At 34.9% G+C, this 18,721-nt stretch overlaps 1 protein-coding gene across 1 annotated transcript in view; it reads left to right on the forward strand.

Annotated features, from left to right (window-relative positions):
* STPG2 (sperm tail PG-rich repeat containing 2) overlaps window positions 1–18,721 on the forward strand; it is a 334,050-nt gene that overhangs the window by 217,552 nt on the left and 97,777 nt on the right. Inside the window, exon 11 of the mRNA XM_047798146.1 lies at window positions 16,646–16,805. Within this exon, the coding sequence (XP_047654102.1) occupies window positions 16,646–16,805 (160 nt within the window). The remainder of the gene's footprint in view (window positions 1–16,645; window positions 16,806–18,721) is intronic.

Below are 18,721 nucleotides of genomic sequence, written 5' to 3' on the forward strand. Positions count from 1 at the left end.
AATTTGACCGAATCTATTCAAATTAATAGATGTTTTACATTTCAAAGATAGATAAGGAACATATATTTTGATTCTACTTAAATTTCCCTCCTCATCTAAAATGTAATATGATTTTCTTTTGTGTTTGATACATTAAAAAGCACTATAGGAGTTTCTGTTGTGGCTCAGTGGTAATGAACCTGACTAGTATCCATGAGGATCGAACCAGTGTTGCCATGAGCTGTGGTTTAGGTTGCAGATGCAGCTTGGATCTAGCATTGCTGTGTAGGCCAGCAGCTGCAGCTTTGATTTGACCCCGAGCCTGAGAACTTATGCAACAGGGCAGGTGCAGTCCTAGAAAGCAAAAAACCCAAAACAAACAAATAAAAAACACTGTATAATTATATTGTGAATATTTTTGATGCTTAGGAACATTATTAAATGATGATGTAGTCAGAGATTAATGTGATAACATCATTTAGACTGGATGAATTCTGAAAATGCAAAAATGATAATGAAATGCAAATATGAGACGTAAGTGTCTTTATTAACTTTAGTGATGTGAAAAAAATCAAAGCAGGGACATTTTTCATACTTAATAAATCAGAATAAAGCATCTACATAAAATCGAGCAAAAAATCTTGTGTGTTAATTATTAGATTTTTTAGCATTTCACCTAATATTTAAGAATGTCACAATGTGCTATTGTTTTATTAGAGCTTTCCTAATAAAAGCTGGCACTTTGCATCAACTTTAATTTGTATTGTCTAGGTTTTAATGGTATACATTAAAAGTGATTAGTATGAAAACATTATTTAATTTGCCTTCAAATAATCAAATTTCCATAGATCTTAGATAATATTATATTGTTTGGCCTAAAAGCCTTTCAGAGTGCAATATGTTTTGTAATATTATATTGAATATTTTCCTTGAAAAAAGAGAAGGGCAAAGACAAAGCCAGTTGTTTTTACCAACTTTTGGAAAGAAGGAGGGGAAGAATAAATATATAATGGAGATCCAAAGAATAAAATTTAGCACTTCTTTCATTTTGGAAAAAAAAAAAAGGGGCATTGGTTTACCAAAATGGAGTCTTTAGAACTGTTTTGAAAACCTGATCTCCAAAACCAATATATTGTTTATAAATATATTGTGTTTTTTAAACTAAAGTATAGTTGATTTACATTGTTGTGCTAATTTCTACTGCATAGCAAAATGACCCAGTCATACATATATATACATTCTTCTTATATTATCTTCCATAATGGTCTATCCCAAGAGACTGGATATAGTTCCCTGTGCTGTAAAATATGACCTTATTGTTTATCCATTCTAAATGTAATTGTTTGCAAAATATATTAGTTTTAATCAAACACTGGTTGGAATTAGACTTAAAAGATTTTTAAAATTTATATTTTAGGAGTTCCCATTGTGGCTGAGTGGTTAACGAATCCGATTAGGAACCATGAGGTTGCAGGTTCGATCCCTGGCCTTGCTCAGTGGGTTAAGGATCCTGTGTTGCCGTGAGCGGTGGTGTAGGCTGCAGACTTGGCTTGGATCCTGCGTTGCTGTGGCTATGGCACAGGCTGGTGGCTACATCTCCAATTAGATCCCTAGCCTGCGAACCTCCATATGCCGCGGGTGTGGCCCTAGAAAAGGCAAAAAGACAAAAATAAATAAATAAATAAATAAATTTTATATTTTATTTTAAATAATGAAATCGGATAATAGTATGACCAAGTTTCAGAATACATAATTTATGTTTTGATGTGGTATTAACAATAATTTATAAAAGAAACCTTCCTCAGTTTTTAGTGTCATGTAATGAAATAATACAATACAGTGCTTTGTACTCTCATCTTCATGAGAATGTATTTGTACTGGTGATTTGGAAGAGGCTGGAGGGAGAGGTGGGAGTGATGTCATTGGCTTCCTCGGTTTGTGGGAAAATCACAACCAGCTCTTCGCTGTGCCTGCTGCATTAGAAGCCTGGCCCTCAAGGCAACAGCTTTTAAAGTACGCAGATAACCTGGTTGCCTGGAAGAACTGGGAGGTGGGTGATTTTTCCTACTCCCTTTAGGCTGAGACTTGGGGTGATGGCTGTGACAAGTGCTCAAGTGCAGGTTAAGTATTGCCTCATTGTTAAAGTCTTATGGGTGTTGTGGACTAACGCCCATTGATTTCAGAGCTAGGTGTCTGGGAACCCTTTCTTCTGATGAGTCTTAAAATTTGACCTGCTGCTTATGGAGTGTCAACCCTTCATCCTCTGGGGAGAAAGTAGGCATTGGGAGTTTTCTTTAGATAGTTTGGCACGACAGTGGGGGTGGGGTTTAGGGCGAGAATCAGATGTTTCCTGTGAGTACTTTCTCATTGGTCTGATGGGTAAGGGTCACTTAGCTAGTGTCTAGATCTAGTTGAGGGATCACATGGAATTGTACATTCGGTTCATTCTTTGGAGGAGGGGAGCTCAGAATCAATTCCCAGTAAATATTCAATTTCCATCATTTTGATGATCAGTTAATCATTGACTTCTGTTTATTGCCTAATGTTATTTATTTTTTTTGAAAATTAGCTTGAAAAATGATCCTTGATTCCAAAGGGCTTTTTGAACAAAACATGAGTGGGGGAATTCTAAAGAAAACATCAGGTGAATGTGACTTCAAAAAGTCGAACAATTTCCTATAGCAAAACTCAGTACAGATTATTCCAAAACACTTTACTGAAAATATAAGAAAACTTTGAAAATTTTGAACCACAAAACAAATGCCATAAATAAAAGCAAAGGATGAGTTATAAACTAGGAATATTTTAAAAACATATGGAAGATAAAGGCTATATTTTTAACATAGAAGAATTTATAAAACAAGACAGAAAAGGAGTTCCCATTGTGGCTCAGCAGAAATGAATCTGATTAGTATCCATGAGAACATGGGTTCTATCCCTGGACTTGCTAAATGTGTTAAAGATCCGGCATTGCCATGGTGTAGGTACGCAGAGGTGGCTTGCATCTGGCACTGCTGTGGCTGTGGTGTAGGCCAGCAGCTGAAGTGCCAATTTGATCCCTAGCCTGGGAACCTCCATATGCCAAGGGTGCAGCCCTAAAAAAAAGAAAAGAAAAAAAGAAAAAAGATGAACTTAACTAGAAAATGGCTATAGATAGCTAATAGATACATAAAAAGATGGTCAAATTCACTTCGAATCAGTGAGTATAATATTTTAAAATGAAATGTGTTTTCTCATTTAAGAGAGTTTTCAAAAGATAATAGTGTTGTCGAGGGTTGAGGAAGTAGATGCACTATTGAGAGAGTCCAAATTGATAAAACCTTCTGTAGCTACTTGGTAATTTCAACCGAAAGTTAAATGACACACATTCCATACCTTAACAATTTAATTTTCCAGGAATTTGTCTTACTGACATTTCTATAGAAGTGCATTATGTGTGTGTTTTCATTGATTATGTAACCGAGCTAGTACCCTGTGGGACACCTTTCTGTGTCCCCCATTGCTTGTTTTTAGGGAATAAACTTAAGTCTCTATGACCTTCCCTGGGTTCCAAAGGGCAGGTTCAAATAGTTGCTAATCAGGGAAAGGAGGGGATGCAGAGACCAGAGAGGCGAAATCAAGAAACAATAGTGCAGCTTTGGGGACAGGGTCTTCGTCCCTCCTCAAGTAATAGGGACAATATCTTTGAGTTCTTCTACTGAAGTAATCCCCCTCCCCCAACAAATGGAAGATGTTTCTGAAGCATTCTTTATTTCGGAAAGAAGACCACTAGACCACTGAACACCAGCTTTGAAAACAATGCAAGCTTGACCCTATACTGACTCTTATCTGAAGCCCTATTTTTCATTCCCAAAACTGTAAAACCACCTCCCAGTCTCTCCTAAGCAGGGCACAGTCTGCTGTGACCCTCCTTTGCCTGGCAAAGCAATAAAGCTGTTTTTTCTCTTTCATGCAAAACTCTGTCTCCACGTTTCTATTTGGCACCTGTGACAGAGGCTGTGTTCTAGCAACAGAGATGTCACAGTCTATAATAGTGCCAACGTGGAAATGAGTTAAATGTTCATCAATAAAAGGTGGTTAATGTACTACAGTAGAATAATATGGGCGTGATCTTTGGCTAGCAGGACGGAGCAGGTTAGTGGAAGAGGGACTTTCTTTTTACTTTATGTTTCAAGTTTTTACAATGAGAATGTTAGCAGGAATGTAGTGATGGGAAGGGAAAATAGAACAATGCGTTGAAGAGTGTATCAAAGGTGAAATTAGCATTTTTATTTTAGGTGATAATTTTCTTGTTTCCTTATGAGGTTAAATAATATTTTGGATGTTTTCATATGCCTCTTTATATACATGCCTCTAGCAAATAGTAATAGCACCCTTAAAGCCCTTTCATCTAAGTTAATTTTGCTTGTTTTGTTTCTTTATTCAATCAATAAATATTTGGTCTTACTAAGAAGTAATATTAAATTTCACACCAAATATAAGATAACAAACAATCTATCATATAAGCACCATAGATCTGGAAGAAGATGGGATATTTAAAATAGATTTTAATTGATCAGAAAAGTTACAGGAACATTAGGTGAGAATAGAATGTTTCCTGTATTTCAGATGTATAGTTTGTCTTTTGCTCTTGAGATCTAAAATCTGTGTGTCATAAAATGTTATTTTTGTGTCCGGTTAACAGTACTAGAGCTTCCTCTTTCTCTCTCTCTGTCTAGAAAATGTTCATTTCCTTTTATTCCATACCATCTCTGTCTTAGTCATCTTGCTTTCTCTCCTCTCTTTTCATCTTTTTCATAGTTTGTTTGTCTCTGTCATCACATTTACTCTTCTCTGTCTAGGTAGGACCATAATTATTTTTATTATTTTTTAAAATTTTTATTTGTTTATTTATTGTCTTTTTGCCTTTTCTTGGGTTGCTTCTGAGGCATATGGAGGTTCCCAGGCTAGGGGTCTAATCCGAGCTGTAGCCACCAGCCTACGCCAGAGCCACAGCAATGCGGGATCTGAGCCGCGTCTGCAACCTACACCACAGCTCACGGCAAGCCCGAATCCTTAATCCACTGAGCAAGGCCAGGGATTGAACCTGCAACCTCATGGTTCCTAGTCGGATTCGTTAACCACTTTGCCATGATGGGAACTCTGACCATAACTATTTTTAAAGAAGATAATGGGATGCTAAGACATTTAGCTTACAGAAAGCCAGCCTGGATCATTCTGCCCACTATTAGTTTACTATGGAGGGTGGAAGCAACTTCCAAATATGAATAGTTCTGTGACTTATCTACTGCCCATCTCATAAAAAGAGAAAAGAAAAAGACATGTTTCCTGCACGGTGTCCCACTAAATGTTTCTGAACATGACCTTCAGCATACATCATGGTAGGAGGGATTAGATGAGGGGGTGAGATCCCCAAAAGCCTTCTTGAAGCTAATATTAAGGGTGTGACTATAACCCCACAATTTTTACTTCAAGTTCTGTGGTATTTCAGTAGAACTACTTTGCAATGATTCCTCTATTTATACAGTGGGTTCTTCTTGCTATAGTGATCATAAGTAAATGATAATAGGGGTCATTTGATTTTACCACATTGAATATATCAAATTGATTGGACTCTTTCTCTAGGGTTAATGAACAATTTTGACAACTCTATTATTTAAATTCATAGATCTCTCACAAATCACATTCAAATTTTACCTCTTCTAAGGTTTCTGTGTTTATCAAGATGATTTTTAGTGCCTTATCCAAACCTGTCCAACTGGCTCTGGAAGTAATTCTGTTCTTTTTAAGGAATCATTTATATTAACTTTCTTCCTTTTCACAGTCAACTTATAAAATAATTAACTTTTGGATTTTTACTGAATTGATAAAACTCTGAGGAAAAGATATCATGTCAATCAGAGCTAGTATAACTGTTAATCATCTATGCTTTTTTCCCTGCCTCAGTGACATTAGCATTTACAGGAAGAGGAAGGTTATGGAGGCCATTTCTCTTCACTTGTTTTACTCTAATCTGCTGAAATATACATTTTCTTTAAAACCAGTGTCAAAGGTGTTCATGAAAAGCTCAAGCATCCAAAGTAAAAGTCGACTTTTTTGATAGCAAAGAGAAAGAAATATATCTCACATAAAATATTAATCAAGTTTAACTACCTGGAGACACACTGTAATGATTTTGCGAAAGTTAGTCCTTGATCAGTTTGAGTGGAAATATTTGTACTTCTACATCATTGCTGAGATTTTGAATAACATTTATGCTAATCGGAAACCGGAATATCTTTAGGGAAAATAGTACTTGAACAGTCTTTACACAACAGACATTTGGTAAAGAACTGCTTATATGTGAGGCAAATGTAAGCACTGTAGGGGTTAAAGATACTTTCAAGGCATAATGCCAGCCCTACCTTTATGGGGGAAACTCAGCAATAGGCGAAAAAAAGCTTCCAGGTAGACAGATACCTAATAAATTCATTTATTCATTAGCATATTTCTACTCAATGATTTAAAAAAGTTCATTGATCACTTATTGTGTAGCAGTAACTTGCCATCACTGAGGATATGATGAACAGAACAGATGCTTTCTGAACCTTTAAGAAGCTTACATTTCTATGGGAATGAATGAAATTAAACAAATAATTAAATACTCATTTAATTGAAAGTATAACAATGGCTGCAAAGTTAAGAGCTATGTATTCTGAAAGCCTATTGTAAGAGCAAATGGATTCAGGGAAGATTTGAGACCCAAAAGATGAGCAAGAATTAGACAACAAAGTCAATAAGCCATGAGTTGAAATAGCTTTTTATACAGTCTAATATCCTGGATAGTACTATAGAAGTGAGTTGATTTTTTTTTTTTATGGTTCTAGTACTTTAAAAGGCAGGTATTATGACTGAGGTTGCTAGTTGCCAACCCCATGTTTATTCTCTTTTTCTTCCTTACTAACAGAATCCAATTTTATTTAGAAGAACAACATGCCCAGGTAAAACAACTACTTTTTAAAAGTTCCCTTAAAACTATAGGGTGTTTTTTTTTTTTTTTTTTGACAGAGTTTTAACCAATAGGAAGAAAGCAAATTTACAGGTTTGGTCCTCTAGGAAAGTTCCTCTTGGACCGTGTTTCAGCTCTTAAATATAGTTTTTGCCTTTTTGTCCTTTAACCCTCATTTCTGAAATGAGAATTCTATGGTAGGAGCTATGGTCAGTATCTTGAGAATATAAGGATGAGTTTCATTATCTAAGATAAAATAGAAGGCATGAAAGGGCTCCGATGCCCAGTGTCATTGTGGATCTCCTACGCTCCTGGAGTCCTGCTCCCTGATTGCTTTAATTTGAGAGAATAAAAGAAAAATTAGCCTGCAAATATATAGAGTACATAGATTCTTATATGTGGAAACCTTGCCTGCCTTTTTGTCAGATGGCTTTGTTCTTTTTTTGCTTTTTCATTGTCAAAGAAACATTCAAGTAAATATGGTATATTTGTCTAATGTGCTATTATATGTTTATATCTTTATACAAACCGTAAGGAATAGAAGAGTTAAAAGTAAAGATAGTGCTTCTAGCTAGGTTAATCAAGAATGCTTCATGGAAGATGTTCCATTTGAAATGGGATTTAACATTGTAAATTTGCCTTCAAATTTTAAAAAGGTTTTGCATATCAAGGAGAATCTTTTGCGTTTTTTTTTTTTTTTTTTTTTCTCCATAGACACTTGGGAGCCAATGAATGCTTCCAGCAGATGCCTATCTTGTTTTAGTGCAGTAACTTATTTGCTACTGAGATGCCAATGGTTTGAGACTGGAAGACTTTTGGTAAAGAGACAGTTGAACTAAAAAGACAGTACAGTTGTCAAGTAGCATTTTAGAGCCCTTTCCAGGATCTCTATGGTAGTAAAGAGAGGCCTGATTTTTAGATGTGGAAAAGAAAGGTGAAGAAAAGTGAGAGTAAGATTTCTATTTTGAGGTCTGGCTAGATAAGAATTTATTGTAGGTAGATGAGAAAGGATAGATGGCTGGGTAGGTGGGGAAGGGAAGATAATGAGTTTTATTTTAAGGTTATTTGAGAATAATAAAATGGAAATGTATGGGGTTAGTAGACACAAACTATTGCATTTGGCATGGATAAGCAATGAGATCCTGCTGTATATATAGCACAGGGAACTCTATCCAATCACTTGCGATGGAACATGATGGAAGATAATGTGAAAAAAAGAATGTGTGTGTATATATATATATCACTTTGCTGTACAGCAGAAATTGACAGAACATTTTAAATCAACTCTAATAAGAAAAGAAATGGAAATGTATAGCAAACAATTGGAAATTTGTGACTCAAGTGTGAATTGTATAAATGTTGGGGGAATTAGTTGAAATCAATTGTTGTATTGCCCACGTTGATTTCATTCATTGGCAGTTTTTTTGTTTTTGTTTTTTTTTAACTGAGCCATGGTATCATGGTATAGCTAAAAAATCTAGTTTATTTGATAAAACAGCATTAGGTTAAAGGGTCTTTTTCACTGTGCCAGGAGAATATAGAAAATGAAATTTCCTGTTTTTGACTATCAATTAAGATTAATATTATACCACATATGTATTAAGTTATTCTTTTCTAAAATAATTTATTCTTTTCTAATCATATATTTAAAGAGGTGTATGTTTAGAATGATGAATATCAGGAATGCTGAAAAATGGCAAGAGTAACATGTTTGCAATTGTAATTTTGCACTATGCAAAACAAAGATAATTTTATTATCATCCGAAATGCCTTTTTTCTCTATAAAGCCAAAATTAAAAAACTTGGATAAACATATTGGTAAATTGCTTTAATCAAAGTTTTCTGCATATTCAGGCAAACTTCACTACATTTATGGCCTGTAATTTTTTCACTGTATATATTCGATTAAAGATTTTGACTCGAAGCTCTGATTGAAAGTACCCTTGAAGTCTTCTTAAGTCACTTCACTAACATGACAAGTTTCATTGTAAAAAAGCTCTAAATGACTTGTTTTTGGTCTTTTTTTAGGGCCACCCTTGCAGCATATGGAGGTTCCCAGCCTAGGGATCAAATGGGAGCTGTAGCCGCTGGCCTTGTCACAGCCACAGCAACGCATGATCCAAGCCTCTGTCTGCAACCTACACCACAGCTCACAGCAATGCCAGATCCTTACCCACTGAGCGAGTCCAGGGATCAAACCCGTCCTCATGGATGCTAGTCAGATTCATTTCCACTGAGCCGTGATAGGAACTCCAAAATTACTTTTTAATAATTATGTATTTGGTATTTTAAAATTTTAGGAATTCCCATCATGGCTTAGCAGTTAATGAACCTGACTAGTACCCATGAAGATGCGGATTCAATATCTGGCCTCACTCCGTGGGTTAAGGATCTGGCATTGCCAAGAGCTGGGGTGTAGCTCGCAGATGCAGCTCAGATCCTGTGTTGCTGTGGCTGTAGCGTAGGGTAGCAGCTGTATCTCCGATTCGATCCCTAGCCTTGGAACCTTCATAAGTGGCCCTAAAGAGACCCCCCCCAAAAAAAAATTCTTTTAGGTCAGAATATACTTAGCTATTAAATAACAGCTAGAACTAGTTACCCAAAAACATACTTATATTTAAAGTTGATTTTAGCCCAAGTCACAGTTGGTGAGTGATTTACTATATTATGCTATCTAACATTTTGTGTATATGTGTGTGCCTGTGTGTGTATACAAAATATACATAAATACTTTGAAACAGAAATGGAAGAATATTTCATAATTTATAAGAAGTTATACTGGTTTAACTGCCTAGAATGTTAACTCTTATAAAGTATATGACTTTCTGTCACATGGCTATTATTATTAGACCTGTGTATACTGCTCTGGGCTTGTTCTCCTCGTGAGAATTTGTCTCCTAAGCACAGCAAGTCTGAAATTCCCCTCTGCTCTTGTAGCCCTTTGCACCCTCCTTCATGTTTTCTTCTGAGGTTTTGGTGGAGTACCTGAGAGTCTCTTTCTTTCTTTTTTTTTTTTTATTCTCTGCAAGTCCTACCCTTCACAAGTTTTCAGCTCATTCTTTAGCTTCCAATGCTATTCAGATTCAAAACTTGGCAATTATCTTAAAGAAGAGGCTTGTACTAGTTGCGAGCCCTTGTTCTAGTGTGATTTCGGTTCCTAAGCATCATTAGACTGTAGATTTTATCCTGTCTCTTCAGCTCATACCTCTGTCCTTTTGCCTGCTCTAGCACTCAGGAAATATTCCATAGTAAAGAACCAGTGATGAGTTTGGGCTCCCCTAGTCTTCAGTCCCTTATGAAAACTATGTGACCTTTGAAAGCTAAACTAGTTCCTCTTTCCCTTAGAATAATCTGTCTGCCTATGAAAAACCTAATCTTTAGCTCTTGCCCTGACTATATGGGTAGATGCCTGTATAGAAGAAAGCAGCATGGGGAGTTCCCGTCATGGCGCAGTGGTTAACGAATCTGACTAGGAACCATGAGGTTGCCCTTGCTCAGTGGGTTAACGATCCGGCGTTGCCGTGAGCTGTGGTGTAGGTTGCAGATGCGGCTCGGATTCCGTGTTGCTGTGGCTCTGGCATAGGCTGGTGGCTACAGCTCCAATTCGACCCCTAGCCTGGGAACCTCCATATGCCACGGGAGCGGCCCAAAGAAATAGCAAAAAAAAAAAAAAAAAAAAAAAGACAAAAAAAAGAAAGCAGCATGCAATGTACACTCATATTAGAAGGCCTTTTCCCATTTTTGAATTTAGTACATAAATTCCTCTTCATTTCTGCAAATCTTTTATACCTTTAATACTATGATTTTAACATTTTACCATTTTTGATAGGTAACAAAGGTTTACCAAGACATACTCATTGGTGGAAGTGCTGGAATAGCATCTCCAGATCACTGAATTTAAACCACTCTTATTTTCTATAATATAAACATTTAGAAATATGTGTATCTCCAAACACTGTTTTAGCTGCATTTCACAAATTTTGATATATTGTATGTTCTTTGACATGTGGTTCTACTTTCTGATTTTCCTTGTTCTTTCTTCTTTGACCCATGTATTTTTACAAATAAAATATAGAATGCAATTTAGAAATCAGCAGTCACTATAAATTTATCTGGTAAATTTTAATTTAGTAGAATAATATAAAAATTAAATTTTTTCTTGTAGAAGTCCACAAATATATACAGCAAATTCTGACTACAGGAAGAAACAAACAAATTTGAAAGTACAGATAAACCTATTTTATTTATCTCTATAGATCTATCTTTAAAATAAACAGTAGAATTGACTACCTTGTGATGTTACTTATAAAGAAAATAAGAAATGACATAAATAGCAAATATCAAAACTTTAAAGAAAGATATCTCTACAGAATCTTGAAGCAATAAACAAAAAATTCATTTTCTTAATAAATTCGAAAGCTTAGGACAACAATGGACAATTATCTTTATTAAATAAAACCCAAATCTAGACTTAATATGCTATTTAAAATGTCTGTTTTTCAACCAAAATTTATTAGGTATACAAATAGGGAGGGATGATTCATACTTAGGGGAGAAAAACAGCCAAAGGAAACCAACTCCAGTAAGGTTAGATGGTGTATTTGACAGGTGAAGGCTTCAAAGCAGCTGTCATAAATACGTTCAAAGAATTAATGAAATTTATGTTTAAATAACTAAAGTAAAATACATGACATTCAATAGATAAGGAATCATGATAGAGAAATGGAAGCAAGCAAGCAAAAAGAACAGAAAAAGGGTACAGTAATGTAAATGAAAAATTCACCAACTAGACTTAAGAGCAGATTGGAGATGACAACATAGAATCAGTGAATTAAATAAAAAATCAATAGAAATCATGGTGTCTGAAGAAAAGAGAGAAAAATACTGAAAAAATGAGCAGTTTCAGAAACCTGTGGGTCAATGTTATGTATTCCAACAAATATGTAATGTCAGCCCCAGAAAGAGAGGTGGGGAAGAAAGGGGCAGAAAAAAATATTTGAAGAAATGATAGCTGAAAACTTTCCAAACTTAATGAAAAAACATGAATATATGAATCTAGGAAATTCAAAGAGCTGCAAGTAAGATAAATATAAAGAGAACACACACTTAGGCACATCATAGACTGCTAAAAGCCAAAAACAGAGAACATCTTGAAAATGAAAAACAACTTATTATATACAGTGGAAATAATGTGATTATAACTTTATCATCAGAAAAAGTAAAGGCCAAAAATCAGTGAAATTATTTATTCAAGATTCTGAGAGATAAACAAGTCAACTAAGAATTCTGTATCCAGTGAAACTATCATTAACAAATAAAATGTGGGAGTTCCCATTGTGGTTCAATGGATTAAGAAGCCAACATAGTGTCTGTGAGTATGTGGGTTTAATCCCTGGCCTCACTCAGTGGGTAAAGTATCTGGTGCGGCTGTGGCTTAGGCCAGCGGCTGTAGCTCTGATTTGACCCCCTAACACAATAACTTTCATATGCCGCTGGTGCAGCCCTAAAAAGAAAAAAAAAAGTGAAATAAAGACATCTCCAAATCTTTTATCATAGTGTGGTAAAAGGACAATTTATTCTGAGGCTGAAACTCAAGTTCAATCTTTATTTGCATTGTGCTACAGCTTGGGAGACAACTCAATAATCAAATGCTCCATTTCTGACTAGGGCTGGGGTTTTTAATTGATGTTTGGTAAGTAGAGTTTTGGAAGATAAGAGCACACATGCAGTTTAATATGTCCATGGTCAGAGGACATAGGAAATTTTACATGTCAAAATGGCAGGAAACAAGGATGAGAAAAATAATGAATTTTGTGAAATGGGGAGCTGGCATCTGGGGCCACAGGTCAATTATGCTTGGATTTTAAGTAGCTTATTTTAGGATTCTGGGCTTGGGAAATTGTGTAGGGCTTCAACTTGACATGATTGAATAAAATCACAAAACATGGGAAATGGTTTTTACCAAAATGCAAACAGGGTCACCTGCCTTTCTTTTAAGTTGGCTGACACCAGGGATTTTTTTTTTAACTGCCTTGTAGACTGTCATCATGAGATTCCTAACAACTTAACTACTTTTGATTTTGTTGTTGTTATGGGTTATTTGGGGCTTAAAATACTAGGAATTTTTCTTTTAAATATCCTGTTGGAATCCCCCTGCAGCAAAGGATCACTGAGACTTTCATGTAGTCGCACAACTAATAGAAATAACAATGCTAATAACAATGATGATGGCAATGAAAGCAAACACTAGTGCTTGTTATATATCAAGTACGTTGACCTAAACAGACTGCCTGATATTTCTCTGGCATAGGTGGGTTTATATGAGATAAACAGAGAATTGCATGGTGTCTGACTTGTCTCGACAAGTCATGTGCAAGTCCTTGCAGGGCAAGGGAAAGAGGACACTTATACAGAGAGGAAAAGAAGTTGGGAGCATTGTGGGAAAACAGAGTCCATGGCATTTCATTGGCTGAGTCCTTGCCAGGAAAGAAGAGGGTCTTTTTCCTCGTGGGCTCTGCTTTTGTCATAGGGTGATCTTCTGACTGTATTTAGTTGAGGTTTTTATTGACTTAATTTTTTTTTCAGATACCATTCTAAGAATTTGTCATATTTCAATCATTTTAATTCTATGGTTAGTTATGTCATTTTTAGGTGGGCTCTCATTTTCCAGATGAAGTAAGGATACCTTAGACTTGCCTTTAATTTGCATTGAGGCATAGCTTTGATTTCATCAGACATTTTATGGCAGTTCCCTTCAGTTTATAATTGTTTCAGTTTGTCCTCCCATTTTTGCCTCTGGAAACTGGACATAGCTGCTAGCACTGTCATTGCACTCACTACAATGGACTTTTAAAAATTCAGTTTACTTAAATTAAAAATAAAATAACATCTCAAATGGAATTTTTATTTTTTATGTATTTTTTGAATAACTTGCTGCCAGTTGAAAGGCTGGCATTTGAACATATGACCTAGATTAGTGTCTTGTGTTTAAATATTAGACCAGGAAAGGAGTTCCTTCTGTGGTACAATGGTATCAGTGGTATCTCTGCAGCTCCAGGGCACAGGTTCAATCCCTGACCTGACACAGTGGATTAAAAGGATCTGGTGTTGCTGTGGCTTGGATTTGATCCCTGGCCCAGGAACTCCATATGCTGTGGGTTGGCCAAAAAAGAAAAAAAAATTAGACCAGGAAGATGAGAATTGTGTAGTTTTAGCTTTTGAGCTAGGACTTAGATTCTGTTGCAGAGCAGGTGGAATTTCCTTAACACAGGAATATAATTCAAATACTGGATTAAAAAAAGCCTGAGAAATGTCTCTTATATCCACTCATCATGTGTCTTACCTATTTTCTCTGATCGTCAACAGGGATTTGATGATCTTACCTATACACTCTGATTTTCCCTGCAGTGGTATATAGAGTACTGTTTATAGATATTGCTGCCAGGTGAGAATTCAGATTTGTCTTGCTAATCATTAGCCTAGGAAATTTATTTCACATATGAATCTCTTGGTCAGATCAAATGGGAGTTGAAGGTGAGTAAGAAGAGCACAGAAATACCAATAAAGAATACAAGTAGGGAATACGTTTTCAGAGAAGCAGAAAACCTCTATCAAAGGTGGTAGTCATGACTGAGGGTAGTATACCACCTAGGTGAGTCTGCTGAAATTTAGGGTAACTAGTTTATGGAGTTTTCTATTTGGGAAACACTATTGTTGAAGAAAACTAGTGCAAATGCCTTTGTTTCAAGGCATTTAAAAAAAGGTTCTGGTGTGGCAGCAGCCAAACCCATCAGTCATATCTAGACTAGGCACTAGATGGTGACTCCAGGCAGGATGTTAAGAGAAGCAGGAACAGTAATAGCTTTTGATAAGAAAATTAAAATACATTATAGGAATAATCAAGATCTTTGTAAAGCTTTTCTAAATAATATTAGGAAATACACCATATTTAGTGTGTATTTCTTCTGCTTTTGTGCTCTCTTTCACTCTCCTTTCACTTGCCACAGAAGCAGCCCCCAAACATCCAAAAGTCATCTTTGGAGCTATTGCTACTTTTGCTTATCCAGAGCCTACATTTACAAAATACCCTCCAGATGCAGACAAGAAGAAAATAGCTGCTGACCTTTCCTAGTTGACTTACAGATTGTGGCTTTTGTGTTTGACACATACTCAAACCAGAAATATGGGGTTTTCCAGTTTTTCTTATTTCTATGTACTAGTCAAAGAATTTGCTATTGAGTACGTTTTCTTGGGTATGTGGTTGCCCCAAAGTGCTTAGATTTGTTGCCAGATTATAAACTATGTTTATTTACATTGATGAAAGACTGTCAAATAATAATGACTGTAAAACACTTTGACTATATAAGGTGCTATATAAATGCCAAATATCATTCATTTGACAAAAATGATCAGTATTCTTAACCATATTTAGTGATTCTTTGGAAGTGGAAGAGAATGTTGTTGGCTTGTCCTTGAGGTTGGTAATAGGGATGTAAAGAATAAGAGAAAGTATGTTTTATAAAGTGTGGCTCCTAGATGCGCTTCAAAAGCATGCCTTCTCAGTGTCCAAATTTGTTGGACTTCTTTCAAACATTAATTCTTCTCTGTTAGCCCAGACCCTAATTGTTCAGGCTTGTTTATTTATGTTGAAAGTGGCTTTTGTGGAAGACTAAGATTTAGCTAACCCATTTATAGAATTAGGGACCAATCTAAGTATTTTACTTGTTTTAACTTATTCCATCCTCACAACATTCCTATGATATATGATATAAATTCTATTATTTTCCCACTTAAACATGAGGACATTGAGAATTCGAGGTTAGGTAGCCTGCTTAGGGTCCCACAAAAAGTAAGGAGAGATATTTGGAATCAAAGAAGTCTAGTGCTAGAGTCCACACCCTTAGCCACAATACAAGTCTCCTGCCTTCCAGAAAATTGTTAAAACTTAAAAAGTTTGGTCTCTATACATAAGACTGATGAACAGATTTGTTGTATATAATATGTTATATTTTAAAATAATTTGAAGAAAATGAATTAAAAATTTTCATTGAGGTAATTAGCTAATGGTTTACAGACGTTAATTGTACAACAAATATATAAATATATTTTATTTAATTTAGTTTAGAATTATTATTACAGTTATTAATATCCATATGGTTTATGTTGATTAAAAATGTTAATGTAACTGTAGAGCATGTAAAGAGCCATAAATGATGAAAAGGGAAGCCTTTTAACTTAATTGAAATCCATTGAAATGAAATAAACAGTCTCTTTTGTAGACTAAAGTATGCTCACATAAGATAGTGTAGCAGGAATAGTTTAGCTGCTTAAGAAAACAAATAATCACTGCTTTCATTTCTGTATAAGATTTTATTTTCATTATGAAATTTGAAAATTAGAGTTTGATCTATATTATGAATGCTTTTTTAAAAAAGGATGCAAACCTATACTTCATAATTCTGCTTACTTTATCTTAAATTTTGACAAGTGAATTAATTTATACTTTTATAAGCAGGGCATAGATTTGCAGATACTCTTAAATTTCTATTTTTAATGATTAATTAAAGAAAAATTTCATATTTTTCTACTTATACCATTGCTTAGTATGATTGTTTATGCTATATATTTTTGGAAATTTTCTATATAATATTTATACTTGTCCTTTGAAATTCATTTCAGGGTGTTCCAGCTCCAGGAGCCTATGATGTACAAAAATCATATGCGATGTCCCAAGTTCAACATAAATACATGCCACCTCGCAGCTTTGTAGCTAAGATAAAACACGCCTCTTTTCTTAGCACAACTCCTCGGTGCCTGGACAAAATGATTGATGGACCTGGTAAGTATAGACTGTTCTTTTAAAGATCGTGGGGGGCTTGGGGAAAAAACCTAAGGTTTCCTTATTAAGATAGATAGTTGTAAACATACATTTGCCATGTCTCTGTCAACTGTGCAGAACAATAACAAAACAACAAAAAAATACCCACTTATTTAGTGAAAGATTTTAGATATTTTTTCAACTGTAAGATTATTTGTTTGGAGTTGTCTGTCTTTTAATTTTACTAAAGATAATTTTACTAATTTTCTGAAAGCTAATAAGCCATCTTCTACTGGAGAAAAAAAACCTCTTAATATGCTATAGTTAGAGGAAAAATAACTACTGATTTGGTAGTTAAGATATACATCACACCAGTCTCATGGAATTATTTTAATTTTTCTCAAGTAATAAGAAAGCAACCATATAAAAGGTAAACATTTATTTGGGGGTTAAAATTCAAGCTATAATTTTGAATTTTAAAATTGGGGCTAGTTCAGCTACTAGTAGTAGCATTTTTGTATTAAAATTGAATGAAATAACTTCCTCTGGTAATGAAGATAAATCAGTAAGTATGTTATTTCACACAGGAGGAGATAAAAAATAGGAACAATTGTTTTCCACAGTAATTTACAAATGTGTTGCTACTAAACCAGCAAACTATTGTAATGAATCTTTATGAGACCATAAAGGGAAAAATGAAATAGAATGGAGAAACTTAAGAGTTTTCAATGAAAAATCAAAGCAGGAGAATATGAAAATTCAAACAAATAAGAATACTTGAAGATGTGAGATCCACAGAGGCTTGCTTTGTTTTTCATTGCCTTTCAAAAATCAGGTGTATTACCAAATTAAAATTCCATTTCAGGTCCAAATTTAACTTTCCTTATTTTCCTTTTCTTCTCTTGGGTTATTGGACCATTGTTGATTTTGTCAGGTTTTAGCTTTGTTTTGAAGGTGAATTCAAACCCCTTTAGTGTGTCCCTGACCACAGTCAGTACGTGGTCACCCAGAAGCCGGGCAGGGAAATTAGTTCTTTGAAGTTGGTACCGTCACTGTCATCATAACCAAACACAGTCAATTAAGGAACAAATAAATATCTATTCCAGAGTCTCTTGAAATAGATTATGTTGATCTTCATATTTTATGAAGATTTTTTTATCTTTGATTTTACTCTCTTCTCCATAAAAATTATTATAGATGGAGTGCATAGGAAGAATTTCAGTTAAGTGCCAGGATTGGCACTCTGACTTTTTGTTGCTTCAGTATTTAGCCTAGGGCAAATAAATTCACTAACTGTCTCACTCATTTCTATTTTACAAAATTGAGATAATATTTGCCACCTACTTGGCTCTCATGAGAATACTAAAGTTTAATAAAGCTATATTTCAAAGTCATTTACAGAACTTCTAAAGCTCCTTAGAAGTATAAAATCTTATTATAATATGAAACATGTTTTTTCTTCATGCCGAGCCAACTATAGCTTCTGAAAGAATTTGGGAGAGTGGAATATCTTCATTACGAAGACAGTTATTATTTGGAGGTCAAAGACATATGGACTGTCAAAGTCACTAGACAACTGTAAATTAGCCAGCTTGCTAAATGAAAATAGTTTGTCATATTTGTTAAACCAATAATTCATCAAATTTGCCATTCTGTATCTTAAAGTAGCCTATACTTCAAAGAAATGATAGCAGAAACGCCATATGCCTCTATAATCAACACATTAGAAAAAAACATATGGATTTCTGAAGCTATTACCTGGTGCCATGATGTATGAAATTTGATTTCCTCTGACATATGTAGATACCGTAATAATTATAGACTTGTTCATTCTTTTAAATTTAAGCTGCTATCTTAAAGTGCACAGTCCAAAATATGTCTCTAAAAGATTTAATAGGTGACCAGAGCCAATTCAGTTAATAGCCATGCTTTATTTT

This window comes from Phacochoerus africanus, chromosome 10, assembly GCF_016906955.1.
Source record: "Phacochoerus africanus isolate WHEZ1 chromosome 10, ROS_Pafr_v1, whole genome shotgun sequence".
NCBI classification, from domain to species: domain Eukaryota; kingdom Metazoa; phylum Chordata; class Mammalia; order Artiodactyla; family Suidae; genus Phacochoerus; species Phacochoerus africanus.